Raw genomic sequence first — 16826 nt, forward strand, 5'->3', positions numbered from 1 at the left:
CCATGCCATGTTCTTCATAAAAAGCCAAACAATCTTGTCGAGGCCAAGTTACACGACAACGCTCATTTTCAAAATTAAATTGGATTAGTGACCAACATATTGAATTAGAATTAAGGTAAAAAAATTAATTTACTCGTAAATCGATTAAATTAAGTTAAAAAATTAATTAAATCGATGATTGAATCAAATTTTATATTTATTTTTTAAAATATTTTTAATTCTTATGAATTTTAATTATTTATTGATTTGAACCAAATAGATCAAAAATTAACCATCTGCCTGATTCCAAAAACTTTACATAATTGAATCGATGATTGAATCAAATTTTATATTTATTTTTTAAAATATGTACTACTTATTATATGTGCAGTAACTCACCATCTCACAATTAATCTACAAATTTAATGTCAAATATCATCTCCATTTTACTTACTATACTTAATTAATTAACATTCATAAAAAGTATCTAAATCACGAGTTTAATACACCCTATTTAGTAGGCAAATATTTCTTACTCATTTCTTACTTTTTTTTTAAATATAAAATATAATTAAATTAGATTCAAATAATCACAATTTTTTTTAAAAAAAATTTACATTCCAAAAACCATTTAATTTACTATTTGAACCATTCAAACACAGTTAACCTATTTTTCCTTTGACACGGATGGACTTTAATATTAGAGCATGTCAAAAGACATCATTATAATTTGTGAAATACTAGACAAATCTCTCTAAGGCAGCTGAATCGTAACCACTCTTCAACATGAAACCAAAATTATGTTCATACATTCTCTCTGATAATTAATACTAACTGCAACCAAAAAAGCAAAATTTATGTTACTTATGCATTTGATATATCAGTAACATTTTCTTTTAAACATAATTACTTTCCAACTTTTAAATTGGAAAAAAATATATTTAAGTATATTTAAACTTATATCTACCTAATTAGTATATCAATAATTTATATTGCATGCGAAGAAAAATATATATTACATAAATTTTAAGACACATGAATTTTCATATTATATTTTTTTAAAATTGTTTTAATACAGTGGCTAATATTGTCACGTCATACAAAAAAAAAATCAGAACAAATTTATCTTAAAAAGGATTGAAAAATTAGTATTTATAAAAATATAAACAATCACTCACTTGGGTAATGTACTAATTGATAAACAAAATAATATTATCCCACATCTCATCATCATTATTCATTTATTCAGATCAGTATATAGTTGACAGCAGAATCAGCCCTATATGCTGCCCTATGTATGTATACGTATGTATGCATGTATGTATAGTATTGTAATGAAGAGGTTTTAGCACTGAGGATATGCAACTCCACAAGCGTTCCCAACAGTTCTAATAATGGGGTTATCAGCAAATTGTCTTAAAGATGGGTCGTTAAGGTACCCACAAAAGCATGGCGTCTGCTCCCTCAGCCTGCTGCAACAGGTTTCAGATGGAGGCGTGGACGACATGACCGCCGCCAAGCATGGGATGAGCTCTATGGGGTTACATGTCACTGCCGCCTCTGCCCACCGTGTTTCACCCGAAAACGCTGGGGCCGCCACCACCATGAGTGACAGTACCGCACTTAAGGCAACATATGAAAACCTCTTCATCTTTGTTATCATAGTGGAGGGTGGTACCATTTATAGGATTTGGATTGGTAATTTGCTGTGAGACATTAGAGCATGCATTATTTATATACGAGTGTGGGATTATGATGGGGGCGTTTCCCCGCACGATTTGAGACCCCAACTAAAATCTTATTTGGTTAATTTTGGGTTAAGTTGTTGGCACCTCTCTTTGTGTGAACAAATTAACCAAAGCCAATAACTCTATATTATGATGTTATTGATTGATTTTACTCTCATTTCTCAACAGCATCAAATGTAAGTAATATAGAAGCATTCATTCCATTGGGACCGTCTTATGAATTCCAAGTTTGTCTAAAATTAGTATCAAGTTGGTGAGTCAAAAATCAAATCAAATTCTAATTTAATTGAATTCAATTTAAATAATTTAGAGACTATTCAAATCCAAAGTACTTAATGCCTTAATTGATTTTAAAATCGAAATGATTTATTTTGAAGTGACCTAAATTTTAAATATTTTAAACTCAAAATGATCTAAACTAAATTAAGATAAAAATAAAAACTCGTGCAAATTGACGTCTAATTCTAAATTCAGACACCAAATATTTATTGGCAAATAAAATTTTATTAACAATCTAGTTTGAATGCATTAAACACGATTTAAATTATCCCTTGACATCTAATTCTAAATTCAGATATCAAATATTTATTGAAAAATAAAATTTCATTAACAATTTAGTTTGGATGCATTGTACACAAAAACTTTTTAGATTTGGTTCCAGAAATTTTCCAAGACGGAACCAACCTATTCAAATGGTGTATTTCATTGTTAAAAAATAATTAAAAACCTTTTTATTTAAATTTAATTATAACAATAAATAAATATTAATATAAATAATAGTAAAACAGAACAAACCAGCTCCACAGCTGCCGTGCACACTAAAGTCACTTTTCCCGAAAAGAAACAATTAGCAAATCTTTTGCTACTTTTGCAATCTTTAACCATTTTAATTTTATTCATTTTTTTCTTAAAATTATTTTAAATTAGTTATTTTACATTTTTATTTGCTTAAATTATTTTTGACTAATTTACTCAAAAAGCCATTAAACTAAGTACATGCCATTCAAATAAGCTGTTATACTTTTTTTAACCAAATAAATCTTATTCTTTCGTTTTTACTCATGAAATCCTTCCATCAACTAAACGTAAAAAAATTACTTTCGTATGACCCAAATACTCAAATTGCAAATAACATTCTTGGAATATTAAATTTTTCAATATTTAGATTTAGTTTTAAAAAAAATTAATTGGTTAAAATAAGTTTAATCATGCTGAAAATTTTAAGTTAAATCATTTATAACCAATACAATTGATATGCCTAAAAATTTTAAATATTTTTATAAATATTTTTATATCCATTTTACTATTCATGTTTTAAAAATTTGTGATTAACTTTCTAATAATATATTAACCTTTATTTTTAATTATTTCAATAAATTTTTTATTTACAAGTTTTTAAGCTATTTATTTAAGAGAAAATATTTAATACACTACCAATAAAATTTGAAGTTGACAAATGTCTAAAAGTATACTAAAATATTAAATAAAATATTCTTTTAAAAAGAAACACAAGTCAAAATTTTAAAAATGCTTGTGAAATAAAAAAGAAAAGTATACTGCGCCCATGTACTAAATACTCGACATTTATTTAATAAAATAAACAGATTTATAAATTATATAATTAGTTAATCAATTAAAATAATTAAATAAATATATAAAACAAATCTTAAATATTATAAAAAATATAAAAGTAAGTTATCCAATGCACTAGAACTAGTGTATTTTCCACTGCTACAGTATAGAATATCACAACAACTAACTAATAACCTCATCATCCCTGTTACTTTTAATCTTACCCAAATGGACCCTCCAAGATCAAGAGTCAACTTAAAACAGGAAATTTAAACATTGCTGCAACACGTGCTACATTCATTATTTTAAACGTTCGTAGAAATCAAAAGAGCATGGCCTTCCTGAGCACTTCTTTGTCCAACAAACAACATCTATGTCTTCAACGTTGAGTAAATAAGGCAATACTGGATCTCCTTGCCTAAGCACAATGGATTTGGTCGGACCAATCCTACTATGCTACTCGCTATTAAAAACCATCCAATAAGTAACGCTATCACATGTCATAATTTAATCAATCCTTCTAGGTAATCTCACTCAATCCTGTCATATGCCTTATTCATGTCTAACTTCAATGCCATCTGAACCATTTTATCAGTACACTAACGTAAGAAGAATGACCGGGAACTCTGCAGAGTTCATCTCTACCAACCGAAAACAAAACAAAGCAATGACAAATAATGCTTTGATCATGGGAGTTTAGAATGCAATGTATACCAAAAAATGGGTAAGAATGATAAAACCAGAGAACATAGTTTGGCTTGTAATCAACATGCACAACCACTTCTTTGCTCGGTCTCTGTCATGGCCTCTGGGATGCCCTGGAAATATCTGCATTCATACACAAATAGGAAAATAGGTCAAAGAAAAAAAGTTATTTTCTGCATAGCCTGGTCAAATATCTTTAAAAACTTGAAAACATCTATGCTAAGACGAAGTACACAGACACCAAATATATTAAGGTGAAGTGGAAGAAGAAAACAGTTTTCCTGTAGTTACAATAAAACAAAAAATTACCCACGACATGATATCAATATTTTAAAAATAAAATCTATATCCTAGAGAAATAAATAGTAAATTGGTTGTGACGATTACACAAGAATATGCCAATGAGCTATAACATATGTACTAAAAAGACTTTAAAAAGAAGCAATAAAAGTAACAACAGCATCTAAACTGCTAAAAAAAAAAAAAACAAACACCACAGCCCAAATTAAGCATGGTAGAACAGCACCATGAGAAGAAAGCTTATGAACATCCACACACAATCAAATAATTAAGAAAAATATAACAGAAGAAGTAGGTTGTAGGTAAGAACTCTGATAATTGTTATACGATCTATATGGCTGTAAAATTAGGTCATATTTAATTGAATGAGTACTGTGGAAAATAATGAAATCAGCTATATGATTAAAGACACATTTCTTTGAATCAATATCAAAATTTTTAACCTTGGCCAAAGAAAATACACCTCATCATGATTCTCATGAAACTATTACCTTCAAATTTTGTTTATTGTTATTTCCCCAATCACTTACCCCCATTATTCTGTCCATAAGCACCTTACCATTTGACTACATACTCTAGTACATCTTTCCTAATGAAGCAATATATATATATTGATCTACTTAGAGATAGGATTATAGTAACATATTTCCGCGGTATTATTGAACCATGTCCAGATCAGCAACTCATTAAAGTTAGGAAATATGGGTCTACCTGAGGCATGTCATTATGAAATACATAATATTGTCACTCCCACACAATGAATTTGATATGGCAAGGCAAATCAATCAGCATCCAAACAGGATTTCTAGGTGATAACGTAATTTGTACACCCTTAATGTAGTCTGATTCACAATACAATGTTGGAGATATCCTCTGTTTCCCTACTATTAACTATTTAATGTCACAAAAGTATATAAAGATCACAGCTATGCCGTAAAATTGCTAGAGATATGAAGGTCTGAATCTGCAGTGCTGAAGAAAACCATATCCCTTTCTGGGCCAACAACACCATGCTGGAAAAATACTAATTTATATGCCAATGTTCACTGAAAAAAAAAAAACAGAATATGCTTCAAGATAAACTTACATGTCCTGCTCGAGCTCATTTGCTAGAGCAGATTTGGAAATAGAAAGGAATGCAGCATCAACATTGATATCTTCTTTTGCTGATGTTTCAAAGTAAGGTATGTTTCCTTTTGAAGCACACCAATCTTTTGCTTTCTTCTCGGATACCTACATGGGCTCAAGATGCCACCCATTAGGCTGAGGTGTGAGGATAAAGGAAAATTAGGTCGTATAAAACCATATACCCTTACCACTCGACTATTACCACCATCAATATCTATTTTGTTTCCAAGCAACATAAACGGAAACGTCCTGGGATCTGTTGGATTGGCCTGGCATGAAATGAAAATGGAAACATTTAAAACAGATGGTAATCACTTCCAAAGAAATTCATATAAAGTTTTAGAGGGATGAAAACAATTAACACAAAAGATTAATCAACCTCAGAAATTAAATTGGCTGTTAGGAAAGATCACGTGCATTGAAAGGAAAGTAGGTCAAGTTGAGCACTTAACTGTAGCATCAGCAATAAATGTTTTATCCAATTTCTAGGTTTAACATGATGGAACAAGGCATCAAGAAAAGAAATTTCACATTCCCATAAGAATCAGCATTTATTGGAGATTCTATTACAAAATTACCTACATACTTCTTCTGATCTGTTTATAGTAAACCTATACTTCTACAAAACTGTTCTGACTAGTTGACACAGAAAAGTTTGAAAAACAGGAATTGATGACCAACAGAACAGCCGAATGGCAACAAACAATATCAATAAGAAAACCAATATGAACATTTCAGTTTATAAAACTCACTCCACTGAAAAGAGGCAATTTTCCACCTAAAGATTGGGTAAGCAATTAAAAATTCTCTGTTTCTTTCCTGTTCAAAAAGTGTAAAAGTTAATAATCCTGAAATGAACCAAAAGAAGGCGAACTGAAAAGGCAAAGATAAAATCAGTTATGACAACATGAGTGAGGTCAAAATTATAGAAAAAAGAAAGTGAAAAAAAAGAATCAGTGAGTCCACAACCACAATCTGAAAAACTAGGTTGAATAGCGTATTTGAATTTGTGCAACCAATAATAATTCCAGTGTCAGTATAAGCAAGAATTTGGAAGCATACACCCCTAACAAGAAAAATCTCATGTTTCTTTTAAATTTACTTCATGTCATGTGCGCTTTGAATAAGTACCACCCTTTACCCTAAGAAAACAAATTTTCAAAACAAATTTCCTTCTTTGTAACAGATTGGCAAGAATGTCTATGGCAAAATCTATTAGAGCGGTTTCAACCTTTGAGTGTATCCACAAGCCATTGCTTCAACAAGAGCTTAACGATGTAAAGAAAATTTTAAGGTGAAAATAAGAATAAACATCTCAGGTTCCACATTTTTCTGAACTCTCTAGATATTTATGGCTAAACTGAAGCAGCTATCTCAAACTCCAGCAATCCACTAGTCTAGAGTAAATCACTTAAGTAGGCTACATAGATAATGATATTGGAGAAATTAAGGCCATAAAGAAAACGAACAAATTCAAACTCAAAATCAACTACAAAACCATTAGAGTTTCAAATAAAAAAAAATCTAGTAGAAAAGGATGGTTGTCAGCATTGATGTGAACGAAGAACATGCATGCCAAAGAGACAAAGAGAAAGAGAGAAGTTACAAGAAAATCAAAATTATAAATAAATAGTTACTTGATAGCTTATAAATAACTTGCAGTGTTGCAGGATGAATTCCATATTTAGTGAGGTTGGCACAGTTAACTTGGAATTGTATGCATTACTTGCCTACATTCCTTTGACCAAAAAAATATCTCTACGCTAGATTTATCATGGAAGGGGTAATAAAAGCTGTACGAGCCAATAAAACTAAAACACTGCACATTCTTATTGACATTATCATAATCGTGATAATGTTATAGAGGCATAAAACAACTTAAATTAAAAGCGCCATTCATCAAGACACGCCAAAACATAATTCACTAAAGAACTGAAACGATCAAGGAAAGTAAAATGAACAAATAGAGAAAGGGGCAAAGAAAAACCTGCTTAAGAAACTCATCATGCCAATTATCAAGGCTATCAAATGATTTCATCACATTAACATCATAAACTAGCACACAACAATCTGCACCCCTATAGAAGGCAACTCCGAGACTCTGAAACCGCTCCTGCCCTGCAGTATCCCATATCTATCCAATGCAATGCCACAAAAGAAAGGAAAAATAAAATAAAATACATAAACATACTATCCATGGAAACTTCAAAATTAAGTTAAGAAGAGTATAGAAATACTCAAAGATTAAAACCCTACTTGCAGAGAGACAAGGCGATCTTCAATCTGGAGTTCCTTAGTGACAAAATCAGCACCTATTGTTGCTTTATATTGCTGACTGAACTTCTTATGAACATATCTAAATTCAAGAAGTTAATTCTGACAACGACGTAACTTATAAAATCAACATTTAAATAAATAAACAAAAAAACTAACGACCTTAACACAAAGTTTAAGATCTAAAATTATCCCTAAAAAAAGAACAGAAAATTTACAAAAAAAAAAGGACTATGCGAAGATTAAAATTCAATTACTGTTGAAAGGATACTGATTCATCAATGACGTCTTACCCACCCTGAAATTGATAATAACCCATTAATCAAACAAATTTTAAGAAATCCAAAAATTCATCGTTTTAGTTGTAAAAAGAAAAAGCCATAGAAATTGAAATTGAGAACGACATACCCGCTATCGCCGAGAACAATGACCTTGAGCAAGGTTCGTCTTCGCATTGCCATGGCGGTAAAATTAACGGCAACTATTTGGTTTTGATTTATTAGATTTGATTTACCTTTTTTTTATAAAAAAAAAAACTTAATTATCACGCCTTTGAATTCTTTTGGGATGCTTTAAATTTATTGGTACAGCTCTATGGATTTACCTAATATATTTGTAAAAGCTATTGAAAAGAAATTTCCTTTTTTTTTCCTTCTTTACTTTGCTCCCTTTTCTGCACTAGAAATTTTTTTTTCCTTTTGGCTGAAAAGAAGCGCCAAATTTCCATTTCTTTTTCCATATTACTAGGTGAAATTATGTTTTTTTTTTCTGCATATTGTATTTAATTTAGTTTTTATATTTAATTTAAAATAATTTATTCTTTTATGAAATTAAAAAAAATGTTTATTTTTTAATATTTAAGGAATATTCTTTTGAACATATTTTTGTTTGTTTATATTTTTATACTAAGTTTAAAAAATTTATAATGATTTATTTGACTCAAAATGCTAAAAAAATCCTTAAGCATTCTTTTATTCAATTTTATGAAAAAAATTATTTTAATCATTTATTTAATTTTTTTAGCTATTAAACTTGTATTGTTTATCAAATTATCTAAAATAGATAATAAAAAAAATCTAATATTTGTTGATTTTACTGATGTAGCATTCATGTGGCAATCTACTTGTATGCTATGTTAGTAATTAATTAATGTTTTAAAATTAAAAATATCAAAAATGTATTTTTTTATATATTTTTTTAAATATTTAAAATTAATTAATTTTAAAAAATTAATTAATTATTGATTTGACATTTACTTGACAATCCATGTATAAAATTAACAAATGTGAATATTTTTTTATTTATTTTTAAAGAATTTGACAAACAGTATAAGTTTGAACACTAAAACAGATACAAAATTAAATTGAAAACTAATTTTTTTTAAAAAGTTGGAAACACCAAATAAGTAATTATATCTTTAAAAAATACATGCACAAAATAAAAATAAAGCCTAAAACATCATTATATTCATTATCTCAAATTTACCATTTTAATTAAAATTTTTCAAATTTTTTATAAGTTTATTATATCATTTTTTTCACCCATGTAATATAATCTAATTATTTATAGAAAATTTTGATTTAAATCACTGAAATTATTAAAAAAGTTTTGTTAATCGGCGACTGTGGAATTCCTTTTATAATCTTTAAAATAATTTAATAATTTCAATTTTCAAAACACATAATAACTATTATAATTGTACTTCTTGTAATATATGTTTGTAAACTTTAAATAGAATTATGCCACTAGAGCCTTAATATGGTTCGGGTAAGCTCATGAGAAAATTAGTGATTTTGTATGGTTTAATTTAATAAATTATTGAAGATTATAAAAATAAAAGATGTTTAAAAATTTAATTTAATTAATTTAATATCAATTTTTGAATTAATACCTTACAATTTTTTAATTTTTTAATCTGATCGATTGATCTAATCTAATTTAAACAATCATATGTCTAGAGACGAATTTTAGGATGGGGAGACAAAGATTTTGGCCTCTCAAAAAATAAAATAAAAATCAATTTAGTCTTATTATAAATAGAAAATTTATAAATTAATTTTAGTGAAATTATATTTTGGTCTTCTTAAATTGAAAATTTTTCAATTCAATCTTCTTATAAATAGAAAAATTATAAATTAATATATAATAAAATTACATTTTAACCCTCCTAAAAATAAAAAAATTTCTATTTAATACCTTAAAAGATGATGAATACATGATAAATTTATAATTTTTTAATGAAAAATTATAATTAAAATCTTGTCACTCCTTGAAGAAATTCTAAATTCAGCCGGGAGCATGCAGCTCAAACAAATCATACCGCCTTGCAGATGCTGTATCTCCAGCCTAATAAAACAAATTTGTGATCAGTGGGATTGGATAGACAATGAACCTGTTCTGTACAAATTCTTAATCACCCATACATAATGCTTCCATGGCATCATATGCACTGCCCTTAAAACAATCACATTATAAACAATCTACCCTCCAATCAAAACATACCACCAACTAGTTGCTTATTAAGCTTGGTTAAACAAGGAAAAATAATATTTCAGAAGAAAAAAAAAGCATTTGAGGGTTCGGCTCATGGAAATATATCTTTCATAAATTAAAAATAATAAAAAGAATTATTATATTTTTTATTTCACAAATAATTTTAAAAAAAATTTATTTTTTTATATTTTATTATACAACCAAATAATTTTCTATAAATGGGAAATAAAAAAATACACCTAGTATCAAAGACTAATATCTATTTATATTACTCTAATTTAATTTTATATTTTCCTTTTTAAAAGATAATTTACAACATTCTAGTATTTAAATATCACTATTTATTGGCGAAAAAACTCGAATACGAAGTCGGATAACAATATCGGTGTTGCGGTACACTGACTACAAATAGTATCCTTCTGATCATCTCTCTCTTCCTGATAGCCAAACGATGGCTGGTATTCCGATCAGATTCGGAATCATTGGGTGTGCCGAGATAGCCCGCAAAGTTTCTCGAGCTATCCAGCTTGCTCCTAACGCCACTGTCTCCGCCGTTGCCAGCCGCTCCTTCGACAAAGCCGCCAATTTCGCCAAGGCTAATGGCTTCCCACCTGACACCAAGATCTACGGCTCCTACGAGTCCCTTCTTGACGACCCCGACATCGACGCCGTTTATTTGCCTTTACCCACTAGCCTCCACCTCAAATGGGCTGTTTTGACGGCTCAGAAAAAGAAGCATCTGCTCACGGAGAAGCCCGTCGCCTTGAGCGTGGCCGAGTTTGATCAGATTCTAAAGGCTTGTGAAGAAAACGGGGTTCAGATTATGGACGGTACCATGTGGGTGCATAATCCCAGAACCCATAAAATGAAGCAGTTTTTAAACGACAAGGAGCAGTTTGGTCAGCTTAGAACGGTAAATACATTACTGGGTTCTGCTCATTTTAAGGTTTTTTCTTTTGTTTATGTAGTTCACCACTTTCCTGCTAGGCCATAGGAGATAGTTTAAAGCTCAATTTAAGGTGTCATATGCCTTATCATTTTAATATGTTAGGCAATGGAATGGCGTCATCTTCTTAATATCTATGAATATCCAATTCTGTAGGTGTATCTTGCCTTTCTAAATATTAGCAGCTTGTTTTACTTTAGAAATTGTATGTCTTTGTTTGGATGATCCTGTTAGATATTGTTTTTTTTTACTCAATTTAAAATGGGTTCTGTAGAGATGTGAAGAAGAGTTTGGTAAGATATGGGGTTAATGAGACAAAGGAAGCATAGAAATTGGGTTTTGTTTTAGGGCTCGGGTTTAATATTTGTCTATCGGTGCTTTGTGCTATTTGTCATCTTTATGATTATAGTATATGTTTCTCTGTCATCCATGTATGTAGGCAATTAATTAAGCCCATTAAATATAGCCTCTTGTGTGAATGAGTTGATGTCATAGATCCTATATTATTGTTCGTCCAGAACCTAGTGCTTTTCTTGAACTCCTCTTCAACTGAGCTTGTTATTGTTAAAACATGAAACACTTGTACTCAATGAATCAGAGCCTAGTTCCTTGTTGGACTGTGATTCGTTTATTTCTGTTGCGGGTTGTTTGGATTGTTTCGGGATGGAAAATCTAAAAACTTGTTGGTTTTAGATGGAGAAGAAAAACAAAACAGTACCGATGATCTAGATATGTGAATGTTCATTGTACCCAGTGATATGAACTTTCCTTTACCAACGAAGTGATATGAAGTTTTGAGTTTTTATAGCCACTGGAAATAAGCTTGCTTGTCTTTGTACTAAGGGTTTTGTAAAGGATAAAGTAAATGAATGGAGATAATATTTCATTCTGAAGCAGAGCTTACAATAATGGCTCAAGAGCACAGCCTTTAAGATACAGTTGCTTAGCATTTTCATAAGTTCCTATAAATTCACAGAAGCCTTATAGTTATATATGCACATATATATGTGTATGCATTTTGTTTGTATATGAAAAAGAGAATTATTGTTTGTATGCTTGCATTTGGATGTTTGCAAAACACTCAGCCTTCCAATGTCTGAACCTACTCCTTTAGCACTCTTATCCTACGTTTGGTAGGAGTATTATTTTTTACATATGTTTTAGCATATGAGTTAGCAGTAAATTAATTCAATTGGTACTAGTTATCCACTCCCATGAATTCTTTTTAGTAAAGGGAATGGAAAATATTTCGTTTATTTTGAAGAAGTCTTATTTTTTACAAGAGTTTTTACTTATCTTTCTGATTTCAAGTTTAAATTTGTATTAACTATTTTTTATTTTATGTTTAACTATTGTAATACATATGTAATAAATAAGATTTTTACTAATGTTATTACACTAGTAGCCAAACGGAGCATTAATGTTTATCGCCATTTGTGAGATTAGTTGCTGCTGTTTCACATGAACTATTACTTATACAATGATAAAATTTATCTGGAGTGAATTCAAAACTTTTGTGGTTCCCTTCAGCTAGATTTTTGAAAGAACCTAGTTCATGGTAAAGCCTGTTTCAGATAGACTTGCAGTGATATATTTTATTTCAATTGTTGCTATTAATGTCCAAAGATTGGTACACTTCCACAAAGTATGCCTGAATAAGGCATAAATATGTGGTAAAATGGCATATCTGACGGGTTTTGAAGAGAGATACAGGACACAATGTTGAGTGTATGCGCCTCTTATCTCTTCATAAATTTGTGCTTCTTCAGAATGTTATCTAATTGCCTTTTGATGCGGTCTATGATTTTATGATAAGATGCTATATTGATTTGGTGTCCTTGCATTCTAAATTTATGTATTTTTTACCTTTGACTTTCTCAGGTAAACAGTTGCTTCACATTTTTTGCCGATCCGGATTTTCTCAAGAATGATATTCGTGTGAAGCCAGATCTTGATGCTCTTGGAGCTCTCGGTGATGCCGGGTGGTATGGCATCAGGTCAATCTTGTGGGCAGCTGACTATGAGCTACCGAAAACTGTTACAGCCTTCAGAAATCCAGTTCTAAATGAAGCAGGTGTACTACTAGAGTGTGGAGCGTCACTACTTTGGGCAGATGGCAAAATTGCAACCTTCCATTGTTCTTTCTTATCAAATTTGACAATGAATCTCACTGCTATAGGAACATTGGGAACACTACATCTTACAGATTTCATCATTCCTTACCAAGAACACCAGGCATCATATACTACATCCGCAAAACCTGGATTTAACGAACTTGTAACCGGATGGGTGCAACTTCCGAGTGAGCACACTGTCACTGTAGATCTACCTCAGGAAGCCTGCATGGTGAGAGAGTTTGCCAGCTTGGTTGCAAATATTAAAAAGAACGGAGCACAACCGGATAAAAAGTGGCCGACAATCAGCCGGAAGACACAGTTGGTTCTGGATGCAGTGAAGGCGTCGATGGAGAAAGATTTTCAACCTGTTGAAATTGTGGGTTAATATGTTTTTATCATTTGATTGAGCTTTATCTATGCTTGTTTGAATTATCTGTTTCCCCACGAGACTGCATGTTGTGCATTTGCTTTGTAGCATGAAATTTGAACTTAATTTTAGTGATTTACTCCAAACCATTTATTTTAGTTATTTAAAATTTTGCCCTCAACAACGTTTATATTTTCTGATTGTTATTTTTTTTGAAGTTAAATTTGACCTTTAATTAAAAATGATGATTGAAGCAGTAAATTGTAATATTTGTCACATCATATTTTTAAAACTAAAAACTAATGAATAATTAAAAACTAAAAAAAAAACAGAAAAAAAGTTGGTTGTGCCCCTTTTTGCAATTTTAGTGCTATATTTTGTTATCTTATATATCCCGTGAGTTGCATGAATTAATTGTGTATATAATTTATTTATAATTTATTATAATGAAATTTTAAAGATAAAACCGTTATAATATATAGATATATAATTAATGATTTAGAATCTATATATAGAGATACAATATATACGATAAATAGTATAAATTTTTACCCATTAATAATTAAATATTATTAAATCATTTTCTGTGTTTGTTATAATTTTTATGAATAATGTAAAAAAAATTAATAAGCTATATTATTATGAAAGATGCAAAATAGATATTTGAATATAATATAAAAGGATACGATTATTTTATTCTATAAATAAGTACTTATTTTTTAATTATCTCATTACAAGTTCTGATCATAGTGCTTCAGCAATACATTTCAACGCATTCGAGTTCACATCCTCTTACATTGACAATAATACCCATACTAATCGAGCTTTAGAAATTCAATCCGCATAAATAAATACTTAAATCAGTGATAAAATATTATTCAATAATCCTCCACTGCTGCTTAAAATATAATTCTTTTGTAAAAAGGCTAACTACTAAAATGAATCATCAATTCTCTAATATACCAGGTTGCAAATAATGATATGTTAGAAAAAAAAATATAAAATTAATAAATATAATTTTTTTCAAGTTTATAACATTATTATAATTTTTAAAATTTATTACTATTGAAAACATTTAAACTTCATATAAAATTTTAAATATATTTTTATTGATTGTTTTAGGGATTTTCAAATTTCATATAATTTTTTATTTTTAATAAAGTTTTCGTTTTTATTTTTAAAATTTTTAATAGTGTTTATAAAAATAAAATACATATAAATATTTTAAAAAATGACTAATTAAATAATATTTTATTTTTAAAGGTTTTTAAGTAGTATTTGTTTATTTTTTTAAAATTTTGTATAAATTTTAATTTTTTTAATAAATTTTTAAGCATTTTCATATTATATTTTTTAGAATTATTAATTTTTATAAAATCTAATATTTTATTTTTTAAACACTATTGATTTTTTAATTAAATAATTAACAATATTTATTTTTTAAAATTTTCTTTATACCTACTATATTCTTTTTCCTTAATGACTTTTTAGCGGTATTTGAAAAAAAATTAAAATTTTGTATAATTTTTAACAAGAAAGGATTGTATGAAACAGTGACGCCACGTCATCTGTATCCCTTCCCAATAGTTTTATGTCAAATCAGTATTCTTATTCTGAATTTCAAGATTTTATCCTAAATTTTAGTATTTTAATTTGGATTTGATTTTTTCAGAATAAAATCTTGAAATTCAATATAAAAATACTGATGTGGCATAAAATTATTGGAAATGGATACAGATGACGTGGCGTCATTGTTTCATACAATCCTTTCCATCCATAACAATAGTTTTAAGATTTAGGATTTTTTTAAAAGATAAATTATTTTGAATTTATTTTTATATAAAATTTTAATTATATATCTATAATTTTATTTTATTAAAAATAAATTTAATAAACAATTAAAGAAAATGAGGAAGCCAAATTTAGTATATGTAGTTTATTATATTAAATAGATATTTATGATATGATTTTACTTTAAAATAATATATATAACAGGAAACATTTAAAGATGTTTAAACGCCAATAGGAGAAAATGATGGGTCGTGTAGGAGGAAAACTGCTTAACATTACTGACCATGCACTCGCAGATAAGCGTTAAGCCATCGACACATGATAAAGACCGCCATCGATCATGTATTTGCATTATTTTCAATTTTTAAATTTTAAATCATACTATATATTATATTATATTTTAATGTATTTAGAGTTGTGCACGGGTTGGATTGATTTCGGGTCGGGCTCCAACAAAATTTTAGATCCGATTGATAGGTATGAGAAATGGGCTTAAATTTTTGTCCAATTCCGATCCATATTATAGATGTTAAATTCGAGCATAGACCAACTCGGCTTGTATTAAAACTTATAGTATCGATATAATAGGGAATATATCAATACTTACTGTGATGTATCAACACCTTAAGGAGGATAATTTTTCTTTTAACTTTTTAAAACTTTGAGCCTTAAAATGATATCAACATCAAATTGGGTATTGATACTTTTAGGCATGTATTTGTGGTCAAAAACTCTTATAGAAGGCTTGATTCATTTTTTAAATACATCTTAATTTTTTGTCCAAATTTATCTTTTAAACCTTGATATTAAGAATTGTGGGTTAGTCAGTTATTTTATTCAATTTGATAAACTTGGAAATAAAGAAACTAAATTTTAGGGCAGCCAAAGACTTAGGCGTCCTTTCTGTTAAATATTGCAGAAAAGAAATTGTCATAGAAGATTCGTACATTTCCCATTTTACTTTCGTACATTTTTGTGAAAACGAAGTCTTTTTTGTACCTAACTTGTCTTACTTTATAATCCGTCTAATTTTCAATTATTAATTTATGTAGGATCTACTCGTATATTATTTAAGTTAAAATTTTGAATATTGACTAAATCTATGTTGACCATTAATATATAACAATTTAGTGGACGTGATGTTGACCCTCTCTTTATCACATAAGCATTAATAAAATAATTGTTAATTGTGATAACTTTTAGTATTTTACAATTGCTCACTATTAATTTTTTTTTTGTTACAACAATTATAAAAGTATTTTTTAATTATTATTTATGTTTTAAATAAATTCATATAATTATTGCTCAACGTTCTTTTATAGAATTATTCTTTATTTCTTTTATTTAAATAGAATTAATCTTTATATATATTGTATCAGATGGATCTTAAATACAGATTAAGGTTT

General features: G+C 28.7%; 3 protein-coding genes across 4 annotated transcripts; 1 reads left to right on the plus strand and 2 right to left on the minus strand.

Moving 5' to 3' along the window:
- Positions 1 to 1191: 1191 nt before the first annotated feature.
- On the minus strand, positions 1192 to 1688 carry LOC107961220 (non-specific lipid-transfer protein 2). The gene has a single exon (XM_016897419.2). It carries the CDS (start codon positions 1658 to 1660, stop codon positions 1325 to 1327), a length of 336 nt encoding a protein of 111 aa, XP_016752908.1. The 5' UTR covers positions 1661 to 1688; the 3' UTR covers positions 1192 to 1324.
- Positions 1689 to 3380: 1692 nt separating this feature from the next.
- LOC107957510 (ras-related protein Rab7) lies at positions 3381 to 8431 on the minus strand. 2 transcript variants are annotated; one of them, XR_001700475.2, is made up of 8 exons: positions 8115 to 8431; positions 7978 to 8004; positions 7689 to 7788; positions 7420 to 7566; positions 5621 to 5701; positions 5392 to 5537; positions 4014 to 4127; positions 3381 to 3877 (listed from the first exon to the last, which is right to left on the minus strand). XR_001700475.2 is itself a non-coding variant. In XM_016893031.2 (7 exons), the coding sequence occupies exons 1-7, from the start codon at positions 8165 to 8167 to the stop codon at positions 4064 to 4066; spliced, it is 618 nt and encodes a 205-aa protein (XP_016748520.1). In that variant the 5' UTR covers positions 8168 to 8430; the 3' UTR covers positions 3381 to 4063. The 2 variants fall into 2 exon arrangements, 1 of the variants encoding a protein (XP_016748520.1); XM_016893031.2 differs by having other exon boundaries at positions 3381 to 4127; positions 8115 to 8430.
- Positions 8432 to 10518: 2087 nt separating this feature from the next.
- Positions 10519 to 13775, plus strand: LOC107957509 (uncharacterized oxidoreductase At4g09670). The gene is made up of 2 exons (XM_016893030.2): positions 10519 to 11112; positions 13027 to 13775. The coding sequence occupies exons 1-2, from the start codon at positions 10651 to 10653 to the stop codon at positions 13645 to 13647; spliced, it is 1083 nt and encodes a 360-aa protein (XP_016748519.2). The 5' UTR covers positions 10519 to 10650; the 3' UTR covers positions 13648 to 13775.
- Positions 13776 to 16826: the final 3051 nt, after the last annotated feature.

The sequence above is a fragment of the Gossypium hirsutum genome, chromosome A05, assembly GCF_007990345.1.
Source record: "Gossypium hirsutum isolate 1008001.06 chromosome A05, Gossypium_hirsutum_v2.1, whole genome shotgun sequence".
In the NCBI taxonomy this organism is placed as follows: domain Eukaryota; kingdom Viridiplantae; phylum Streptophyta; class Magnoliopsida; order Malvales; family Malvaceae; genus Gossypium; species Gossypium hirsutum.